This window comes from Mobula hypostoma, chromosome 7, assembly GCF_963921235.1.
Source record: "Mobula hypostoma chromosome 7, sMobHyp1.1, whole genome shotgun sequence".
NCBI classification, from domain to species: Eukaryota; Metazoa; Chordata; class Chondrichthyes; order Myliobatiformes; family Myliobatidae; genus Mobula; species Mobula hypostoma.
In genome coordinates this window covers 115646013-115669969 of record NC_086103.1, presented here as the reverse complement: position 1 = coordinate 115669969, position 23957 = coordinate 115646013, and the positions used below count along the sequence as shown (strand labels likewise).

Sequence of the window (23957 nt, the reverse complement as noted above, 5' to 3'; positions counted from 1 at the left end):
GACCAATTAACCCACCAACTGGTACGTCTTCGGACTGTAAATGGAAACCGGAGCACCCGGAGGAAACCCATGCATTCACAGACTCCATACAGGCTGCAGTGGGAATTGAACCCATGTCACTGGTACTGTAAAGCGTTGTGCTAACCATGACGCTAACACAAGCTTATACCTCTAATGCCTGCAACTTTAAAAGTCACAGCTTGTGTATAAATCTTTTCATCGCCCTGATTTTCTCCCACACTTGCAACCTACAATTACTTCACCACATCCATCTTTTGCATCCAGTTTTAACTGATATATTAATGTAGCTCATTAGTATTATAACAAAAAGGCGCTCTAAGCATTCCACCAATCCATGCACAAATTTGTTCTTTTGCTTTCAGTGTTCCCATAGAAGCCTGGAATCTTGTACTTTATATGGATGGTTACCCTGACCTATTATTTTCCAACACTACTCATCATTGTACAAACACAGATGCCTTTAAATGTTTATTATTTTGAAGTGTTATAGAACATATACAAAATTACCTCCTTTTCTGGTATGAAAGCAGTTGGTCCACATGCCAGAGGTTGAGGGACTAGTGCCCCATTTTCCTGTTAAGAAGAAAACACACTGATTAATTGCTGAAGCCGCTATCAGACAGCCATCCTGGAAATTCTAGTGCACAGATTATGCTGGGCTAGAACAGGGCATATGCTACAGTAACAGACACAAAATGCTGGAGGAACTCGGCAGGTCAGGCAGCATCTATGACAAAGAATAAACAGTCGATGTTTTGGGCCGAGAAGGAAAGGGGAAGATGTCAGAATAAAAAGGTGGATGGGGTGGGGGAAGGGAAGGAGGGGAGAGAGGTTAGCTGGAGGGTGATAAGTGAAGCCAGGTGGGTGAGAAAAGGTCAAAGACTGGAGAAGAAAGAATTTGATAGGAGAGGAGAGTGGACCAGAGGAGACAGGGAAGGAGGAGGAGACTCAGGGAAGCAGCTGGCCTCTCCTCCCACCACCTTTTTATTCTGGTATCTTCCCCCTTTCTTCTCAGTCCTGAAAAAGGGTCTCACCCCAAAACGTCGACTGTTTACTCTTTCCCAGATGCTGCCTGGCCTGCCGAGTTCCTCCAATTTTGTGTGTGTTGCTTTGGATTTCCAGCACCTTTCTCGTGTTTATGTGCGCCAGTTACTATAGTATACTACTTAAGTTGCAATAGGAGACCAGATGCTACACGTTCTTCCTCGGCCCTCATCTCCGGGAAGGAGCTGGGAGGGAAAGGTGCAGAAGAAAAGGAGAAGTTGGGTTGAGATGAGGTGAAGTGCAAGTGCTATCTGGAGCACAGAGCAGCACGTTGCCACAGAGAGAAGGGTGTGGATACCCAGTGACAGGCGTTCCCAGTACAGCATGGTCACAGCTTCTATGAACTGTTCATGGAGGAGCACTGCGCAAAGAATATCACATCACAAGGTAGAAACGACATCCAGGTCACAGGGTGACTGATGGCCCGCTGAATTTTCAGAGCGATGCACGATGACTGGAGGTGGCCTTTATCAGGAATCACCCCAGTTGAGGGAGTAGTAGCTTAATGAAAAACTCTTTGTGCCTTTCCACGCCTTGTGGCAGATCGGGTGGCAACCTTGCTGTTCTTTAGCATTTTGTCTGTTTTTTATGAGGCTGAGTTGCTTGCTCGACACTCAACCCAGCATGGATGCAAATAGTGCAAGGAGCCACCCAGATTCGAACCTGGGACCACTTATCTCGAAAGTCTGGTGAGGATGGCACTACACCACTGGCTGGCAGAGATTAAAGTCAAGGAACCAATTAATTCATATTCAATTTTATGATGCTGAAAATTAAATACCTGATTGCAACTGTATTTCAGTTCCAGGTAAGACTGATGATAATTAGTTGTACTGGCCATAAATATTTCTTCACTTGCATTTATTCCATCTTTTAATCATTAAGAATGGACTTGCAAGTTTCTTTTGAGGAAATCTACCTGTATATAGTAGTTTAAAATTACTCTAACTTATTAAAGCAAGCCATTCAGAAAACCAGACATTAGAGACAGCAATTTCAAAAGTTGAAACTTATCTTTAGAATACGATCATCAATTATTGATGGGACTTTGAAATTTTGTTCTATAATGCATTAGTTGTACAATGCCCTCTGTAGAAACATTGTCACTGGTCAAGAAAGCAAAATTCTCTGCACAACGAGAAGTCTTCTGCCAGTATGGATATGTAAAATTATACGTCTGCGCCTGAGAGCAAAGCATGACTTGTTGTTTGGCCAATTTAAGCACCAGGCCAGATTGGAAAGGTTGGGTAAGGGCAGAATTGGGGCGGCCGGTTCCATGCCCGAGAGCGTACCAAAGTGGCAGAGCCCTGGTCCGAGAGAGCGAGGAACGACCTGAGCTTTAGCCAATTTAAGCGCCAGACCAACTGAAAGAGTCAGGTTGTCAGGGCTGGAGGAGAGGGACAGGCCAATGTTCAGCTCACTGCTCGGCAAGGTTTACTTGACTCTGTGCTGAACTGAGGCTGTGGCCTGCAACTAACGGGGTCCTGGATCGGCAGAAGTGACGACTGTCTTCATGGCTGTGGATTCACTTTCATGAACTTCAGTTCTGAATCCTAGTTGCTTACTTTTACTATTTGCAGGATTTTCTCCCCCCGCCCCCACACTTTGGGTGTTAAGTGGTCTTTTTTAAAAAATAGGTTCTATCAGGTTTCTTTGTTTTGTGGCAGTCAACTCCTCTCTCATGCCTCTGCAATTTCCTTTACTCCACTATAATACTGATACATATGACTTTAGATTCTCCTTCTTGAATTTCAGGGTGAATTTGATCATATTATGATCACTGGCCCCCACGGGTTCTTTTACCTTAAGCTATCGAATCAGTTCTGGTTCATTGCACAACACCCAGTCCAGAATAGCTGATCCTCAACCATGAGCTGCTCTAAAAAGCCATGATGTAGGCACTCGAGAAATCCCCCTTCTTGAAACCAGCATCAACCTGATTTTTCCCAATCTACCTGCATATTGAAATCCCCCATGAATATTGTAACATTGCCCTTTTGGCATGCATTTTCTATCTCCAGTTGTAATTTGTAGACCACATCCATACTACTGTTTGGGGGTCTGCATACTACTCCTATCAGGGTCTTTTTACCCTTGCACTTCCTTAGCTCTATCCACAATGATACCTCACCTTATGACCCTATGTCACCTCTTTCTAATGACTTAATTTCACTCATTACCAACAGAGCAATGCCACCCCCTCTGGCTTCCTGCCTGTCCTTTGGATACAATGTGTATCCGTGGACATTAAGCTCTCAGCTACAATCTTCTTTCAGTCATGATTCAGTGATGCCTACAGTAACATACCTGTCAATCTGTGACTATGCTACAAGTTCATCAACCTTATTCTGCATACTGCGCACATTCAGTTACAACACCTTCAGTCCTGTATTCACCCTTTTCCATTTTATCCAGCTTTTACATTGCAACTCATCCTGTTGACTGCAATCAGCCTCTCCTTGCTAGGAGTCTCTCAGAGTAGCATTGCCTCTGCTTATATAAAACTACCTCATCTTCAGCACTATCAGTCCAGTTCCCATCCCCTTGCCAAAGTAGCTTAAACCCTCCTGGACGACTCTAACCAACGTGCCCACAAGGATATTGGACCCTCTCGGGGTCAAGTGTAACCCGTCCCTTTTGTACAGGCCATACCTTCCCCAGAAGAGATCCCAATGATCCATAAATCTGAAGCCCTACCCTCTGCACCAGTTCCTCAGCCACACAGTCACCTGCCAAATCGTCCCATTCTTACCCTCACTGGCACATGGCACAGGCAGCAATGCAGAGCTCACCACCCTGGAGGTCCCGTTTCTCAGCTTTCTACCCAGCTCCCCAAAATCTGTTAAGATCTCCTCACCTTGTCTACCTATGTTATTGGTGCTAACACGTACCAAGACTTCTGGCTGCTCACTCTCACCCTTGAGAGTGCCATGGACAAGATCCAAGACGTCCCTGATCCTGGCACCAGGAAGGTACATACCAACTGGGTATCTCTATCATGCCCAAATAACCTCGTCTCTGTTCCTCTGATTAAGGAATCTCCTATCACCACTGCAGTCCTCTTCACCTCTCTGCTCTTCTGAGCTACGGCACCAGACTCAGTGCCAGAGACCTGGCCACTGCAGCTCCCTCTCAATAGTATCCAAAGTTGTATATTTTTTTTATTGAGGGGAGCAGCCACAGCTGCACTCCACACTGGCTGTAGATTTCCCCTTCTCCTGACAGTCATCCAGTTACCTGACTCCTGCAACCTAGGGGTGACTACCTCCTTGCAGCTCCTGTCCGTCACCTCCTCATTGTCCTGTACGAGTCGAAGGTCATCGAGCTGCAGCTCGGTGCACCTGGTGCAGACGTATTTATCTGGAAGAATGGACTGCTCCCAGACTTCCCACACCCCACACAGCGTACAAAACACTGCCCCTGGAGCCATTCTCACTAAACTGCTACTTCCTAACAGATGAGGAATGAACTTCTTCGGTTGTCCATTGAAATCCAATGACGACGTCCACTCCTTTAACGGTGAGATCGAACAAATAAGAACAGAAAGAGGGGAACCTCCCAAATACCTAACCTCACCCAAGCCTGCTGAGCCAAAGTCACTCTAAAGACAGATACACTCACAAAAAAAAAGGCCACTCGGGTTGCACTTGTTTTAATCTTATTGGCCCTTTCTAATGAATCCCTCTTGCTGATTGGTTGCTCCTCAACTCAGAGAAACAGCTGCAAAACTCTGCCTTTCAAATCACGATCGCTGTCCTGATTAAAAAGCAGCTCTTTTCGCGGACCCCTGATGTGGATCGTCCAACTCCCACAGGACTCTTTTAAAAAAAACAGCTGTAGATAAAATTAAGCATACAGCCCAACTCAACACTAGAGGGATCTTCATGAAATGGTGTAAGGGAACCATAAATACCAAAAGTCACTGTTTTACTCAGTTCTGTAAAACTTGCTGCCTAGCTGGGTGGTTGAAATAAATAGAGAAGATGAAGTTCAGGAGGAGTTGAAAAGCATGTTAAAGAAAGGAAGTGTCAACATGGTGAGATGGAGAAGGAGGCAGCATGGATGAAAACCAAACATTGACAAATACCCACTGGGGTGAAAAGCTACTCAATGTACTGTAAATGTCAACTGTTATACGATCAATTACACCGGACAGCAAATAATTTCAAAAGTGTTTCCTCAAATTTTTTTCCGGAAGCTGAACACAAATATAATTTCAGACTACTTGTATCACGTAGGAATTTGGAGAAACAAGAAATTAACTTTCACTGAATATAACTACACTAAAAAATGTTGATGATTTCATTTGTAGTCAGTGACTGAGGCTTTTTGTTTAAGTGCTCAACAATAATCAGTCAGCATTAGTGGATTCCAGTAGTCCTGATACAATTACACCAAACCTTTCACCATGCTTGTCATGGACAGTGTCAAGATTTGCAAGGAAGAGATTTAAATAGGAATGCAGAAAATGAATCTGTAATGACACATTGCACTTCATGGTGCTGTCTACTTGAAGTGTGTTGTCAATCAGCTGCACATAGTTTAGTGCTCTGTAGTTACCAAGACATTTTTCAACAATAGCCTTCCATCCGATTTTCTCTGGTCCCACTAGAAGTTCTTTGAATTGCCTGTCATTGATGACTTGTTTGATTTGTGGATCAACAAAAATGCCTTCCTTAATTTTGGCATCAGTTATTCTTGGAAACATATCTCAAATATTGAAATTCTTCATTGAAAGTTTTGTACCTGGGTGACAGCAGATTCCATCCTTGCAGTCTTGATTGAACCCAGTAATTCTGCTTTTGCGTTGACAAACCCAAGTCTCTGACCAGGTCAGTTAACTCAGATTGAGTTATCAGTTGAGGCTCATTCAACATAAAGGGTTCAAAATCTGTATCTGTATCGTTTTCCATTCCTGGCTCGTACATCATGGCATCTTCAGTACTGGAAGACTATCGGCATGCGGCACATCCCATGGCTGAAGGGAGATTGGGGCGTTCAATGGACTTCTTTTTAGCAGACAAATCAGACACACTGATCAGCCAGAAGTGGTGGACTGTCACATGATCCCTCTGCTCTTGCCATATCCTCGGGACAGTGAACAGCATTGACTTCCGAGTATCTCTGAGCCATGCTCTAAGATTGACAATGCATGTTGTGTAACAAATGTCAGGAGCCCAGGTTTTGTCTTGGTCACCAATTTTACACCCAAAGTGGAGCTCATTGGCTTTTTTAATAAGAGGAGATGCTCTGTCTTTGAGATTCAAGCGTATACTCACCACAAAAACTATCATTGGTGAGATATTTTGCTATCACAAATACTCCTAAAAATACAATTGCTTTATTGTAATAGAGCACACACAAAATGCTATGTGCATCAACATGATCGCAAACCGATATACATGTCAACACAATGCACAGAACGGTCGGGGTGTGTGTGTGTGTGTGTGTGTGTGTGTGTGTGTGTGTGTGTGTGTGTGTGTGTGATACTTCTATAGCCTTTCTTAGATCTGTCCTGCCATACAGCATCCGCCCTGCCTAAGCAAGAAAACTTCTCAGCTTACAATATGGGCAGCATTTTAATTGGCTTGAATTATGAATTGAAATAATAAATATAGGTAATTCTTTTAAAAATGGTGCAAGATCGGGAAATTTCACGGTGAGTTTCAAGATCAGCAGCTCAAATACACCCAAAAATATTCAGGAAGCAAAATCTTTGACATCCAGTGTTATATGTAATTCATGCTATCTTTGGGTGCAGGGTGGAGATACGTCTCTACCAAAGGAGGTATAAGTGTGTTTCTTCCCTCCACTAGACTGCAGGTCACCCTTGGGCAAGGTGTAACACCTGCTTAGCCCCTTTGATCAGGGTCACGTGAAGCTAAGGGAGCAGGTGGTGGATGGCCACATGAGCAGCTGATGCATATCAGAAGTCCTCGTTATGTGACCACTGACGCCAGGCAGACAACTTCTGAAGAGTATTGACAATGGATGGGGTCACCTGTCCTGTAAAGACACTGCCCAGAAGACAATGGCAAACCACTTTTGTAGGGAAATTTGCAAAGAACAACCATAGTCGTAGAAAGACAATGATCGGCCACGTCATACTTCAGGGCACATATTGAACGAACGATGCTATCTTGTTTGTCTTCTTTGAAATGTACTGTGCTGCACAAAAAGCTCATTTTCATGGCTTTTATGCCTTATGTTTGGCTACGACAATAAACGTGAACTAGTATGATTGGTTCACTTATGTTCGTGGTAAGTTTTTGAATCACTATTGGAAACCAGTGCTGAAAATCTGCAGGAACATTAATAAAGTAGCCTGAAACTTTGGAAAAAAGAGGCTCTCCTATGGTCATTACTCCTAGTCTCAAACGCTAGTTATGAACATTAATCATAGGAACAGGAATCGTTATATTATATTCACATTCATACACCACATTTACAATCTCAAAACCACTCCAGGACAACATTAAATTATATTTGAAATGTTGTACAGAAACCAGACAGCAATTTACACAAATCAAGAACTCACAGATTGGAAAGATATGAATAAACCCATCATCTGTCTTAGCAATGTACAGGCCAACTATGACAACAGAAGAACTTCTCGGAACAAAAGAAGAGAATTGTAGGTGCTGGAAATCAGACAAAAGCCAGAATATGCTGGCAGAGATGTTCAGCAGGTTGGAAAACATGTGGAAAGACAGAGTCTGCTGTGGGGCCTAAACATGCAACCCCAGCAAGATGTTCTGTGCTGGTATGACACGGATTTAGCAGCCAAAACTTGAACAGATTTGATGTGGATCATCTCAAACACTTCATCAGCTGAGATAAGGTCAATGTGGTTAAGGTGGTAAGTTTTCAAAAGTTCATTCCCAGAGCAATCTGAAATATTGATACAAAAGCATCCCTCACCCTTACAAATCTAGAAACCTGCCTCATTTCTATTGTCCCTTCAAAATGCACCTCCTAAAATCACTTCATTTTCTTCGCAAGCTTTCTCTAGGTAGCTCTTCTATGACAAACTGCTCCACACTCACCTTCCTAGCCTTAAGCCAATGGCAGGAAAAGCCACACTTTGTCAGCAACCACCATTCAATTAGTGTTGTCATTATGAAAATTTTATAACCTCAAACATGTCAGGTAAAAGTCAACTTCTTTCACAACATAAATGATCCTGGCCCAAGGAAAAAGAGAAAAAAATCCCAGTTATGGGATGAATGTCCGTTGTCTGGATCACAACCTGCCACATACCACTTGTTAACAGAAAACAAAACTTATTTGGGATACACACAATGTCCTCCTCTACCTGAGAAAGTGGCCATTGCGTGTACGGTTGTGGTCTTCTGCTGCTGTAGCCCATCCACTTCAGGGTTTGAAGTAGTGTTCAGAGATGCTCTCCACACCACTGTTGTAACACATAGGTTTTTTTGAGTTATTGTCCCTTCCTGTCAGCTTGAACCAGTCTGACCATTCTCCTCTCACCTCTCTCATTAACAAGGTGTTTTTGCCCACAGAACTGCTGCTCACTGGATTTTTTTTTGTTTTTCACACCTTTCTCTGTAAACTCTAGAGACCGTTGAGCGGGAAGATCAGCAGTTTCAGAGTTACTCAAACCATCCCATCTGGCACCAACAATCAAAATCACTTGCATCACGCTGTGCCATCTCAGAGGGAGATCAGTGAGGTTTGGAGTGGAGTATGCAGCCTGGAGACGGATCAATGCCATTTCTCACTGATCTCGCTGACTACAAACCGGCCTCGGGCACGGTTTAATTGACGTGGTTTGTGGACTGGGGTTATGCTATATGTGTTCCTGGTTACTCCTTTTTTTTTATTTTGTGCCACTTTGATTGGAGCACACCGGCCCTGCAGCCTGCAGGCAACAAACAACACAACACTAAATTGAAATGAACTGAACTAAACTGAACATTCCCTGACTGTTTCAAGGATTCTATGGTTTGATGTTTTATATTCCGCAATTTTCACTCAATTTTTGCCATTTGCGCGGTGTTGCTTTTTTGTGTGTTGGGTGTTAGATGTTTTCTTTGAACAGGTTCTATGGTGTTTCCTGTTCTGTGGCTGTCTGTGGGAGGACAAATCTCAGGGGTGTATACTGCATACATACTTTGAATCTTCCCCATTCTGACGCTTGGTCTGAACAACAACGGAGTCTCTTGACCTCGCCTGCATGCTTTTACACATTGACAATGCCACATAATAGGCCAATTAGCTATTTGCATTACAGCTGTACCTAATAAAATGGCCACTGACTGTACATTCATAGTAAATCTCTCATGAACTCCCAACACAGCATGGGGCACAAATGGCCTGTTTACCCACTCTCAGATGACAGGTGCACCAATTCATTACTGACATGCTCAAAGCCTATTTGGTGGTTAGCATAAATTCCACACTTGGTCCCGGTCCCACCCTTTTCCCACCATCTCTTGGTCAGTCTTAAAAATCTATCCAGAAGCCAGAGTTTGAAATCTTTAAATAGCTCACCCATGAAGCTTCTATTTAGAAATTCAGAAGATTCTTTGCTCATTTTACTTTTAACTTTTACATCTCCTTCATTCACTAAGCATCTCCAATTAGATCTATTTCATCTGCAAGTCAAGGATCTGAGTGCTAATTAACAAGCTACAAAATATGCTTTGTCACAAAAGTTATTGCCAAAAGTATAAGATAACATCAATCTAAAAATCTGACCTTCTTGTCATCACAGAGTAAACACTAGGATTCAACAACATGCTCCAGGGTTACAGATTAGAGGGTTTCCATTACTCTGCAGTAAAACCAGTCTAGAAAGGCGCATGTTCAGTAAAAAGAATAAGCTTGCTTCTCTGCACTTTTCTTTGTAGAAGGGCCAGAAATGGGAGGGTGGAGAATCTCTACCCTGGTTCAGCTCTACGGCACAAGCTTTGTAGAACAGGTCAAAGATAACGCTGCATGTTCAAACCTGCAATACTGTATTAAATCATGTCATTAAACTCTAATAACTTGTCTCAACGTGTGAAAATAAATTACACTTTCCGCACATTAAAATAAATGCACACTAACAAAAACCACAGAAGTTTCTGCAGATGCCAGAAATTCTGAGCAACAGAACCAATTGCTGGCTTGCACCACGTTACTGACACTTGAAGGTTTAGACTGTTTACTGAGGGAAAAATGTTTTTACTGAAAGTATAAAGTAATATCAGAGTAACAAAAACCAAGCTGAAAATAAAAGTATAATGTAAATTTATACATTAACTTCTATATAGAAAATAATGTCTGAGTGAGCATTTTACAGGTGGGATGTCAAGAGGAAGCAAAAAAAAAGGAAGCCAAGCATAATCTCAGAAGGTGAGTTTTTCTTATTGCAAGAACTTCATTGAGTGTAACACTGGCGATTCCAAAAAGCCCATCAAAAGATGGAAGTTTCTGAAAGCACAGAAAGTGACAACGAGTGGGCTAAAGAATAACCCTGAGGGAAAATGCACGAGTCTGGTCACCTCTCATATTGCTCCCAGTGACCACAATGAGATCACTACCATAATTCTACATTGTCTTTCTTTCATTATTGTTTTGAAATCTTTTCTTTGCTCATGCAAAACTAGCCAGCCCCACCAGAAGTAGAGCCATGACTTGACAGGTATAAACAGGTTCACCTGTAGACCTGTTTATCACTCCTCTGAACACTTTCCATTGTTCTGTTGGGATTTCACTGGCTAACAGATTGGCCGGTTGAAATTGGACACCAAATGGAAATCAGTCTTGGATTAATCTAGGACCAGCAGCAGGTTTGTGTTTACCTTTCAAAACGTGACATAGAGCACAGAAAAGTTCAGCACAGAAGCAGGCTATTCGGCCCATAACGTGCCAACCCAGCTAAAAAGCAAATCAAAAACACCCAAATACGAATCCCTCCTACCTACACAATGTCCAAATCCCTCCATCTTCCTTATATCCGTGTGCTTATCTAAATGCCTCTTAAGTTTCTACCTCTACAGCCAAACCATGCAGCACATTCTAGACATCTACCACTCTCTGAATAAAAAAAACTTATCCCTCACATCCCCCTTGAACCTACCCCTTCTCACCTTCAATGCATGCCCTCTGGTGTTAGACACTTCTACCCAAGGAAACAGATACTCTGTCCACTCTACTGACACCTCTCATAATCTCGTAAACCTCTCTCTGATCTCCCCTCAGGCTCCAACGCTCCACAGAAAATTACCCATTTATCCAGCCTCTCATGATAATACATGCCCTCTAAACCAGGCAGCATCCTGGTCAACCTCTTCTGTACCCTCTCCAAAGCCTCAACATCCTTCCTACCCTGGGACAACCGGAAGTGTACAAAATACTCCAGAGTTTTATAAAGTTGCAACATAACCTCCTGACATTTGAACTCAATGTTTTGACTAATAAAAACAAGCATTCACTAGATTGAACTTTTATCACAATCATTATGGGATAAATACAGCATGTTCACATTCTAAAGGCAGTTAACCATTGTAGACTCTTTTTCATTGTTTGGCTTATTGGCTGAAGGAAATTAAGGCATGTGGAGCATTCCGAAACGCAAAAGGAATGTACAAAACTCCTAAGTTTAGGGACAGGGGTGCTGTATAAAGAAAAGGATGGGACAAGCTCATACGATTTTACTCACAAGGAACTTTCATTAATTTGAAAATTACTGAAGGTTCATTGTTAGACCAGAAGACCATGAGACAAAGGAGCAGAATTAGGCCATTCAGCCCATCAAGTCCGCTCCACCATTCCATCATGGCTGATCCTGGATCCCACTCAACCCCATACTCCTGCCTTCTCGCCACATCCTTTGATGCCCTGACCGATCAGGAAACTTTGCCGCAAAGCCATCAATTCCATTATCTAAATCATTGACAAACAATGTGAAAAGCAGCAATCCCAATATTGACCCCTGAGGAACACCACTACTCACCGGCAGCCAAACAGAAAAGGCCCCTTTTATTCCTACTCACTGCCTTCTGCCTGTCAGCCTCTCCTTTATCAAGCCAGTATCTTTCCTGTAACTCCACAGGATCTTATCTTCTGAAGCCTCACATGTAGCACCTATCAAACACCTTCTGAAAACCCAAGTAAATGACATCCACTACCCCTCCTTTGCCCTCCCTGCTTGTTACTTCCTCAAAGAACTCTAACAGATATGTCAGGCAAGATTTCCTTTTACAGAAACCATGCTGACTTTGATTTATTTTGTCATTAGTCTCCAAGTACCCCGAAACCTTATCTGTAATAATAGACTCCAACACTTTCCCTACCACTGAGGTTAGGCTAACTGACCTATAATTTCCTTTCTTTTGCCTTCCTCCCTTCTTAAAGAGTGGAGTGACATTTGCAAACTTCCAGTCCTCTGGGACCATGCCAGAATCAATTGTTTCTTGAAAGATCATGACCAATGCATCCGTTATCTCTTCAGCATCCACTCTCAGGCCTCTGGATATAGCCCATCTGGTCCAGGTGACTTATCCACCTTAAGACCCTTGAACTTGCTTAGCACTTTTTCCTTTGTAATAGCAATGTTCCCTGACATTCACAGACCTCCAGAACACTGCTAGTGTCTTCCACGGTGAGAAAGATGCAAAGTACCCATTGAGTTCACCTGTCATTTCTTTGTCCCCCAATACTACCTCACCAGCATAATTTTCCAGTGGTCCAATATCAACTCTCACCTCTCTTTTACTCTTTATATAACTGAAAAAAACTTTTGATATCCTGCTTTATATTATTGGCTAGTTTGCCCTCATATTTCATCCTTTTCACTTCTTATAGCTTTTTTAGTTGCCTTTTGTGGGCTTTTAAAAGCTTGGCAGGAGTTCAGTATTATCGGAAGTTCACAAAGGATAGTAAAGAGAGGCAAAGCAGGACATTTATGGAGTAGTCCAATACTATCTTGTTCAATACCCACACAAAGCATTTGCTTAAAAACAAAAGCGCCCTGGATGAATGGAAACACAAGGGACCACAGATGTTGAACAAAAAAAAAAATCAACTGTTTAAAGAACTCAATAGTCAACCAATTATCTACCTGAGTAGTAGACCATCTCTGTCTCTACAGATGATGCCTGTCCCGCTCAGTTCCTCCAGCAGTTTATATAATTTTTTGTCCCCAATGTCTATCTGACCAAGATCACTGCTTCAATGTAACTACCATTGCAAAAGACCTTTCATTCCGATTCCCATTCCTGGGCCAATTCAATTCACCACACTACTATTGCTTGTCCCCAGTCACTCTGGGCTCAGGGGTAGTTGTGGGTAGGGGTGTTGAGTCGATCAAGTAAATTGGAAATAAAGTTGTGTCAATGTAGGACTACAACCAATTATGTCTGGTATGCTTGAAAACTATAATTTTTTTTTAAATTGTACTACTTTTAAGAAAAACAGAAAACACTGAAAAAATATTGGTAACAGTTGTTTATTGTCCATCATGAAAAATGCTGTAACGTGGGGCTTTAAAAATGCAATCAATACATAGATTATTGGCTAATCACATTTTTTTTCAGGAACACATAATACAGGAAAAATTAAGCAAAATATGTGGGTGACAGTGGATGGCTTTAAGTGTAAATACTATTGTGTCAATAACTTGTAATTGTTAATACTCAAAGTTGTTCATAAGTAATGAAAGACATATGGTTGCCTCAAGCAATAACCACAAATGAACCACCACCGAACCGAATCAAGAAAAACACCCTAGTGCTGGTTAAACACAAGGCTGGTTATAGTCCCTGCTGGATAAAAGTAACTAATTGGTTAACAAAATTAGCAGCTTTCATGCCGCTAGCATTCAAACTACCAGTGTTAACCTTGCACCATGCCTCCATGGGAATCACAGTACTGAACATTCCTGGGCCAATTCAATTCACCAAACAGCAGCACTTTATTACTGATTGTAAGATCACATACAGATGTGCTCCAGGGGTTCTAAAGCCCAGTGGCTTCAGGTATGGCATGCAAAAGAGTAAACAAAAATAGACATGACAATTTCTTGCAATCATTCCTTTGCTTCATAATGCTACAGACAGAGGGAGGATTTTCAAATATCCATTGTTCCCCAATGTTAGATTTTTTTTTATATAGACAAAAAGGTGTTCTCTCATGCTGCAAATTTATTGGGCATGTGTGAAGTGAAGAGACAAGATGGCACAATTATGAAACTTGATGCTTCAATGTTTTATCAGCACTTTCAACTGTTTCAGAGTTCACCAAGTAAAAAATCTACTCGTTAATCGCACTCGATCACTTCTGTTAGTCCAAAAAAAAATGTTATATGGTACTTAACTCTACATGCAAGGACAGACACAACACTCAACTTACAGTAAAAACAATCATCTAGCTATTTCAAAAACAGTAAAACAACTCAGGTGATGATAGACAGGCTGATTTTCTGGTTGAATATTATTTTTATTAAAAAAATAGTTGAATGCACTGTAGTTTACTGTACCTATATTGCCCACAGTATTAAAGTGGTTGGTCCAGTTGCGTTTCTAACCAGCTGATGGCGATGTTGAGGGACTCAGCAAAGGTAGTAGTATGGAATTTCAACTGTTGGTGGTTAATTCCCTGCAATTGGGCAATGCTTCCACATAACTTTTACAGCCCGTGCCTGGATGTTATTTTGGTCTTCCTGCCTGCTGATAAAGGACTAGTTCATTTGCTGAGGAGCTGCAGATGGAATTATAGGTTGTGCTGCCAATATGTATTCCTAGTTCTGATCTCAGAATGGTCAATGATAGAGCAGCTGAAGATGGTTAGGCACAGGTCATTACCCTGAGTGACATGTTCTCTTATTAGCTCTAATGGTCTAGCATCATTCGCAATTAGGTCTAGCAGAGCTGCAAAGTTTCCATCCAATTTTTTGTAAGATTGCTCAGCCCAGTCTGCTCTATCCTTTTCTTGCTAGAGTAAGTCTGGGGCTGCAGCTTCATTGGGTTGGCATCCCATTTGTATTTAAAAGATGTCTGATACAGATCCTTCTACAGTTCATACTGTGAGATTACAATTTGTAGAGTTAAGGCGTGCTGTTGTTGCTGTGCACTTCTGCAGTGCCTCTAGACATACGATTTGTTTGGAGTCCATGACGATAGTGGTGCAAAAAAAACAACAGAAGGCAAGACTCGGTATCCGCAGGGTCCTTGAGAAGGTGCAGATGCAACTGGCACTGAATCTGGAGATGGTGGAACCCAGATGATCTAGCTCGTGTTGGTTCACTCACTACCAGCTGCAGATTCACAATCTGTCAACCATGTCCTCAAGGAGATGGTCATCTTGGTCAAACCAATCTACATGGACCTTTTACCACTTTGTGCTTTATCAGGAGTTGCTCACCATGAAGAATCAACTGAAAGAGGGCGAGTGACAGGTATCAGAAAGTTCCTTATGTGATTCCATGGGACCTCAAGGGGTTGAGAATGTCTTTGCTGTGAACAACAGTGGCACAGCAACACTGCTTCAACCTCGCCCCGAAGGAAGAGCGAGAGCGAGAGATTTGCAGATTCTCCTTGTCCCCCTAAAATTCCAAAATCATGCAGGTAATGGTGATCCGTTGCTGGAAACTGGTGTTAAAAGTACAGACGAGTGGTAGAATTGGGTGGGGGTGGGGAAGGAAGCGTAGGGAGAATAAAGCAGGAGTTAGTGTAAATGCAAACAAGAGAATATCAGCAGATGCTGGAAATCTAAGCAACACACACAGAATATTGGAGGAGCTCAGCAGGCCACAAAGATCCAGTTTCTGTGGTCCACTACAGCCTTGCTTTGTGTACCCCTATGGCTCTGCTGGGGCTGTCCTGCTGGTGGCAAAGGGTGCATCCAGTGTCTGTGAGACAGGTGCCCAACATGCCAGCAGTAAGGGGGGGATTCTGCGAGTAGGAGTTTGATGAGTCTGTGGGACAGCTCTGCCCAGAAATTTACAAGGAGGATTTCCCAAGTTCAGGAGATGGTGGGCAACATCCTTACGTTTGATTCTGGTGCCAAGGCAGGTGAACCATCCCGTTTTCTTCATCCTTTCCTTCAACATGGTGGTACGAGTACCAGGGAGATGCAAAGCAGCTTCAAAAGACCGTTAAGGGTGTGGTTTCACATTGGCCAGACCAAGCAAGGAAAGCAGATTTCCTTCTTTAAAAGACATTACTCAACGAAATTCTTTTTTATTCAATACATCAATTTTACTGCACTTGTATTTCAATATATATATATAAACATTTATGCATGGAATGACAGCATATTTCTTCCTGCTCATGGCAGCTATGCAAAGATTCAAAGTATAGTTATTATCAAAGAATGTGTACATTATACAACTTTGTGATTTGTTTGCTTACAGGTAGCCTCAAAGCAAGAAACCTAAAGAACCTAATTAAAGAAAAAATTAAAAAGACCAATAACTGATGCGCAAATGAAGAAAACACAAATCATGCAAACTGAAGCGAACAACAATGTGTATGAGCAGGCAAGGAGCACAGCAGCCGAGGCAGTCTCCATAGCCTCAGCACCATGGAGAGAGAAGTGACCATCGCTGAGAGAGAGCAAAATCAGCTTTCACCTCGGATACCAACAACCTGTCTTTTCAATCTGTCTGGGCCGGTGTTAATACTGAGCGCAGAACAGAACAGTGAAAGGCTTCAGAGGGGAGAGGGGAGGGGAGGGGAGGGGAGGGGAGGGGAGGGGAGAGGGAGAGGGGAGAGGGGAGAGGGGAGAGGGGAGAGGGGAGAGGGGAGAGGGGAGAGGGGAGAGGGGAGAGGGGAGAGGGGAGAGGGGAGAGGGGAGAGGGGAGAGGGGGAGGGGAGAGGGGAGAGGGGAGAGGGGAGAGGGGGAGGGGAGGGGGAGAGGGGGGAGGGGGGAGGGGGGAGGGGGGAGGGGGGAGGGGGAGGGGGAGGGGGGAGGGGAGGGGGGAGGGGGAGGGGGGAGGAGAGGGGAGGGAGGGGAGGGGAGGGGAGGGGAGGGGAGGGGAGGGGAGGGGAGGGGAGGGGAGGGGAGGGGAGGGGAGAGACGAGAGACGAGACGAGACGAGACTGGCTTTTGTCTCCCAGCATTTAAATTGTCTAAACAGCTGATTGTATCTCACATTAGGACCTGGCTACTTTAATAATCATTAGTCACTAAATTATAACAAAGTAATTATTTCCCCCCATCTAACAACTCATTGCACCCAGTCTCCAACAGTAATGCAAACCTGTCAATTCAAGGTCAATAGCTTCCCATGATTTCATAGACCTACTGCAGGAGCAAAGGTGTGCACTTGTTGTGACTACTCAGGCCACGTGACAACGGCTGTAAATTGTACCCCTCCTATACATTTAGTTCAAATAACATAAATGAAGCCATATTACACAAAGACATTTACTGTGTGCAACCAAGACCGAAGTCATACCTCGTTATTCTCTAACCATTTCAATTATAGCTGTACACTTTCTTCTGAAGAGGTTCTCCCCGTTCTCTTCAGCTATAGGAGATGATTATTTGGCCTCTCCAGTGTCTCTTGTACGCAGGACATGCTGATATTCTGTTTCTCCACCATCTCCACTTTAACTGGAACACAATACGGATTTTTGTTGCTGCCTGATTTCAGGCCTGGAAGTAGCAGGCCTCAGGCAAACAATGCTTGGCAGGGTAAAGTATAATTTTACAATGGACATACTCAACAATTTTAAACCATGGAATTTTTAATTTAAAATAAAAATTGAAGGTTAAGAGTACATTCAACTTCACTTGCCCCATCACTAAACTGTTCCCATAACCTATGGACTTACTTTCAAGGACTTTTCATTTCATGTTCCCAATATTTATTGCTGATTTATTATTATTATTTTTCTTCATTTTTTTAAAACTGCACAGCTTGTTGTCTTTTGCGTACAGGTCGTCCACCCCATTGGTGAGGTCTATCAATGATTCTATTATGGTTATCGGATTTAGAGTTCTTTTATTTATCCATTTATGGGATGTGGGGGTCACCAGTTAAGCCAGCATTTATTGCCCATTCCTAGTTGTCCTTGAGAAGGTGGTGATGAACTGCCTTCCTGAACCGCTGCAATTCTTTTTAGCGATTGGAATGTCTTGCTAGGCCATTTCAGAGGGCACTTAAGAGTCAACCAGCTTGCTGTGGGTCTGGAGTCACACATAGGCCAGACCAGTTAAGGATGGCAGGATTCCTCTCCTAAAGGACATTCGTGAATCAGATGGGTTTTTACGACAATAGACATGGTTTCATGGTCATCATGATATTTTTACTGAACCTGCCATGGTGGGATTAGAACTCCTGTCCCCAGCATTTAACCAGGTCTCTGGATTACTGATCTAGCGATAATTACCACGACGCCAAATCTCCCAACAAGAATGCCTGCAAGAGACTGAATCTCAGGGTGGTACATGGTAACACATCTATACTTTGATACTAAATTTACTTCGAACTTTGAACGTTCTGACTTTACAAGTTTTGCTGTCCCCCTTATTCCTTGCTAAATTTCGCTGTATTCGTTTACCCATTTCACTTTAGGTTATTTGATTGGTTATCTCATGAGTTAAGCAGTCCTATCCCAATTCCACTTGCACATTCCTGACTATGTCTGCTACTCACTTTGTTCCTCGTTTCTGTCCCTATTGCTTTCACAAACCTTTTGCTGCTCCCCAACCATTTCCAGTGTCCATTTTAAATGTAGTCTGGAGCACCTGCAGGCTTATTCTTGCACAGCTTAATGAAGATATTTCAGATCATTCGAACAATACGGTACGGTAGCATAGTGGTTAGCACAATGCTTTACAGTACAGGCTACTCGGGTTCAATTACCACCGCTGTCTGCACTGCATGGATTTCCTCCGGGTGCTCCGGTTTCCTCCCACGGTCCAAAGATGTACGGGTGGTAGCTTAATTGGTCTTTATAAATTGAGGAGTGAAGGAGTGAAGGAGTGAAGGAGTGAAGGAGTGAAGGAGTGAAGGAGTGAAGGAGTGAAGGAGTGAAGGAGTGAAGGAGTGAAGGAGTGAAGGAGTGAAGGAGTGAAGGAGTGAAGGAGTGAAGGAGTGAAGGAGTGAAGGAGTGAAGGAGTGAAGGAGTGAAGGAGTGAAGGAGTAGGAAATTAGAGTTCCAAATCTATTTACAAACATAATTTGCTGCTGAAAATGTAAGAGGAGCATATTGTTCACTGGTACTGGAAATTGCCATTTAACAACTTGCAATTATATATATTTAAAATAAAAAGTTCAGACCATTGACAGTGACAAATATCATTTATCAATACAGAAGAAGTGTTAAAATATCAACTGTACACTGAATTACATCTGGCACAGTACAAAAGAAACAACTGCAGTCGCACCCTGCTCAACAAAGCACTTTCTCACACCAAAAATACTGTGCGTGTCCAGAAGATAGAAACTACATTGGACTGAAAGAGGAGTCACAACATGGTGCTGAGCTACGACCTATTTAGTTTTAGGTTTAGTTTTTCAATTATTTTATACTTAATGACAGGTTATTTTACAAGAGAATTATTTCAAATCAATATTCATAAGTCTGCCTAAGATTATATAAATGCATATCACTGGACTTCATACTGGTTTTCTTATGAGCTTCAGTTGGTACTAAATTTTGTGGGGATATGAATCCCTTTTAAACATACAGAAAGTGTTTACCAGAATAATTGCAGGTGTGAAAATTTTGATTTTTTTTTTAAGGTTTGCAAGGATAGTTGGAGGATATAGAGGAGTTCAGGTTAGGGTTTAGAAACACGGATGTGGAGGAATTAGATGTCAGGTAAGAGTCTAAAACTCCACATTTAAAGATCAGGGAAGTAGACATGGGAATCTGTGGTCAGTTATCAGACAGGCAGCGACTAGACAAGGGCTCCGACCCACCCCACCAGGCCAGCAAGTTGTCAGCAGATTCCAAAGTCAGAGTTCCATGCGAGCAGAAGAAACTAGTTCCGATGACCGCTTGGGTTCGCAAATCAGTGGGATAGGAACATGAGGACTGGTGTTTAGGGTGCCATTATTGATGAGTCCTGAGTTCAAGGCCTAGTGTTTGGAGATCAGCCTGTCCTGGGATTGATCCACAGGATCAAGGCCCAAGTAGTGAATACAGCCCTGTCCATCACAGGTAAAGCCCTCCCCACCATTGAGCATGTCTACATGAAGCACTGTTGGAGGGAAGCAGCATCCATCATCAAGGACACCCACCATCCAGGCCAGGCTCTCTTCTCGCTGCTGCCATCAGGAAGGTGGTACTGGAACCCCAGGACTCTCACCATCAGGATCAGTTATTACTCCTCAACCATCAGGCTCTTGAACCAGAGGGGATAACGTCACTCAACCCATCACTAAACTGTTACCACACAGCTTACAGGCTCACTTTCAAGGACTCTTCATCTCATGTTCTCAATATTTATTTATCATCATTTCCTTTTCTTTCTTTTTGTATTTGGGCAGTTTGTTGTCTTTTGCACACTGGGTGTCTGTCCTGTTGAGTGTAGCCCTTTCATTGATTCTATTAAGTTTCTTGTATTTACTGTGAATGCCCGCAAGAAAATGAATCTCAGGGTTGTATATAGTGACATACATGAACTTCGATAATAAATTTACTTTGAACTTTGAAGATCAAGTTGAAAGTCCGGAAGCTGAGGCCCACTGGTGAGAGACAAGTCTGCAAATCTCTGTTCTAAATATTTACCCAGAGGACATTGGGGCTCATACAAAATTAGGTACTGTTTAAGACAAAATGGGAACGCAATTGGGCATTTTAGCCCGATGAGCCTACTCATTCATTCAGTTAGATCAGGGCCCAATGGTCCATCTACACTTCAGGTCCAGTTTTCCCTCTTGGCACTTTTAATAAGGGAGATGGAACAAAACAAAGAAATTGCTGATCCAACAGATTTTGTGGCCAGGGTGTTGCCAGAAGGAAAGGTGGGGGGGGGGGTGGTGAGAGGAAGGGGAAGATGACCATCAGATTTCAATTTTAAGCAGCTCAATTAAATCACTGCTCAACCATCCAAACTAAAAATGGCATGCAGCCCAAGTGTACACGACCTGTTATTTGAATTTACCTTTAAGTCTTGATGGAGGGAGACATGCAAGTACTAGTTACTTTCAATTAACAGGAGATATTACACACACACAAAATGTACTTCACGTGCATACGTTCACGAATATCTACTATTCATTAACCAAAGTAGTAATGCCCTCATAACACATCAAAAGCATTTGCACACTGCTTTTATGTTTTAACAAATGAATACACTTCAAATCTGACTAATGAGATTATATCTTTAACAATGTTGGCTCCGTACACTTTGCATTTGCTAATCAGAAATACAATTAGCCATATGTGGCTACAGATAATGTATTCAATAACACTGCTTCAGTGGATAAGCACTCAAAACTAAACAGATTAGTGCAGTAAGTACAAATTTTAAATAACTGGCAATAATCACATGGTAATCCATCACGGGGGGCAACAGCGACACAATACCTGCCAGCAACACACAGCCATGTTCAGGAATCACCAACCAAACGATGGAAAATTACAACGGGCTAGCCAGAACAATAGCTCTTGTATATTGCTTAATTCTGCTTGCACACATTTTGATTGAAACCACCAGACCAGTTCTTGTCTGATCTGAGGACAACTTAATATTCTAGAGGAATACAAAACAAAAGCATTATACGCAATCAACAATGCATAAAACTGATCTGAATCCTTTAAGTTATTCCAAGAAATGGCACATTCCCCCCCCCCCACTACCCCCAAATGTGGTCTTGTTCAGACACAGTTTAACCTAATAAAGAATTGTGCAAGTGCCAGCAGGCATTAGTTATTACTTAAAACAAAATATTTGTCTGAATTGCTAGCTTGCAACCTTGCTTGAAGTATGGCTATTCAGGTGGACAGTTTTGCTAGTTCCGAACTGACATGAGCTATGCCACTCAATCATTAATCCACATACACATTACCCAAGCAGATTAAAGGTCAATAAGGGACCTTGCGGTTTGCAAAATAAATCTCTATTTGAAAAAGGATCTAGTGCTTTCCCAGTGCATATGATGAATAAACTCTTCCCAGGCTTCCAGCCAGGTAAAAGTATCCATTTTAACCAACGATTTGATAACTAACTCTGCCACCTTCATCAGGGACAATGCCTGGGCATGTCCAGTCTGGTGGTACATATACACATCCCTCCTAACTGGCTAGTCCTCATCCAATCAGGTTACCACTGTCCCACCTTGTTTATAATCAAATTCCAGTTCTTAGAGCGAGACCTTCATCTTTGTTAAGATCCTCCTCCTTTAGTTATACTTCAATGGCTTCCTCAGCCAGGCAGTCCCAAAAGCCACTGGTGCAGCACGATAGTCTTGTGCCGTCCGAGTCAATCCTGTGGCCATTGTGAATGCAAAATTGGCTATTTTCTCCGATGTAGCAAGAGGGTGACTACATCTCATTTATTTACTCCTTGAAGATATCTGGATGCCCTCAAGATGAAGATATTAATACACGTTTATTTTATATTTGTCCTCTACTATATTTCAAATTCTCGATTCACACCATTAGTTGTGGTAGAATATTAGGGCAGTTGCTCTCTTGAAGTTTACTTATTTATTGAGATACAGCACGGAGTAGGCCCCACTGGCCCTTCAAGCCGCATCACCCAGCAACACCCAAATTAACCCTAGCCTAACCACAGGACAGTTTACAACAACCAAGTAACCTGCCAACCGGCATGTCTTTGGACTGTGGGAGGAAACCCACACAGTCCTGGGGAGAGTGTACAAACTCCTGACAGGCAGTGGCGGGAGTTGAACAGGAGTCGCTGGTACTGTAAAGCGTTGTGCCGCCTTGCCGCCCCACCTAAAAATATTCCAACCTAAACTCACAAGCCTGAACGACAATTAGAATCCAGACAAACAAGGTACACAGAGAAACACCAGGAAAGGTAGAACAAGATCTCGGACCTCTGTCAACACTATTTTTGCATAGCTTATTTCACAATTCTGAAATTCTGTTGCAAACAGATGCCGATTGCTTTTGTTGATTCCTATACGACCACAGTAATGACTTCTCCTCCAAGTTTTAAGAATCCTTTTGTCATGCACCAACACACCAGATTTTAGTTCTGATTCTACATAACAAACTAGACATACATACTTTTATTTTAACCAACAATCTCATCATAAATGCTCAGCTGGGCATTCTAAACCATAATTTCTTACATCTACCTTAAAGCTGAACTTCCACTAAATATTTGATTTAAAAATTAGGTTGGGTGCAAAAAAAAGTAGTTTCTCTCCAAGGTTGTCATCACAATCAGTCATTGTATTTCAGACAGAAAAATAAACAACCCATCTGTCATGAAGCAGCCAGTAGACAGCAACACCTTGTTAGTTAGGAGCCATTTGAAAACTGCAAGTCTCATTGGGAAAGGTGTAAATGGAGTGGCCATTGTGTGAGTGGGGCAGTGTTATAGTCCGGCTTTGGCTTAACAAGCTTGGACAAGCACCAACGCCGGCTCTAAGCAAGTTTTCAGTAAGTTGTTTTCCCCTTTGTTAGTACATAGCTAGTGCTAGATCTCCAGTCTCCCTGATAACTACAACTGCACGAAGTGCACCGAGCTGCAGCTCCTTAGTGACTGTTTTAAGGGATTGAAGCTACAGGATTGACCTTTAGCTCATATGGAGAATGAGAAGGTGATAGATAGGAGCTACAGGAAGGTAGTCTCCCCCAAGTTGCAGGAGGCAGGTCCCTTGGTGACCATTAGGAGAGGGAAAAGGGTTGGGCAGCCAATACAGAATACCCCTGTGGCCATTCCCCTCAATAATTAGCATACCTCTTTGGAAACTTTGTGTGGGAAAGAGAGAAGAACAACCTACCAGG

The 23957-nt window shown here is 42.6% G+C and overlaps 1 protein-coding gene across 1 annotated transcript in view; it reads right to left on the bottom strand.

Moving 5' to 3' along the window:
- LOC134349471 (sestrin-3-like) overlaps positions 1-23957 on the bottom strand; it is a 133920-nt gene that overhangs the window by 64699 nt on the left and 45264 nt on the right. Inside the window, exon 2 of the mRNA XM_063053831.1 lies at positions 529-594. Within this exon, the coding sequence (XP_062909901.1) occupies positions 529-594 (66 nt within the window). The remainder of the gene's footprint in view (positions 1-528; positions 595-23957) is intronic.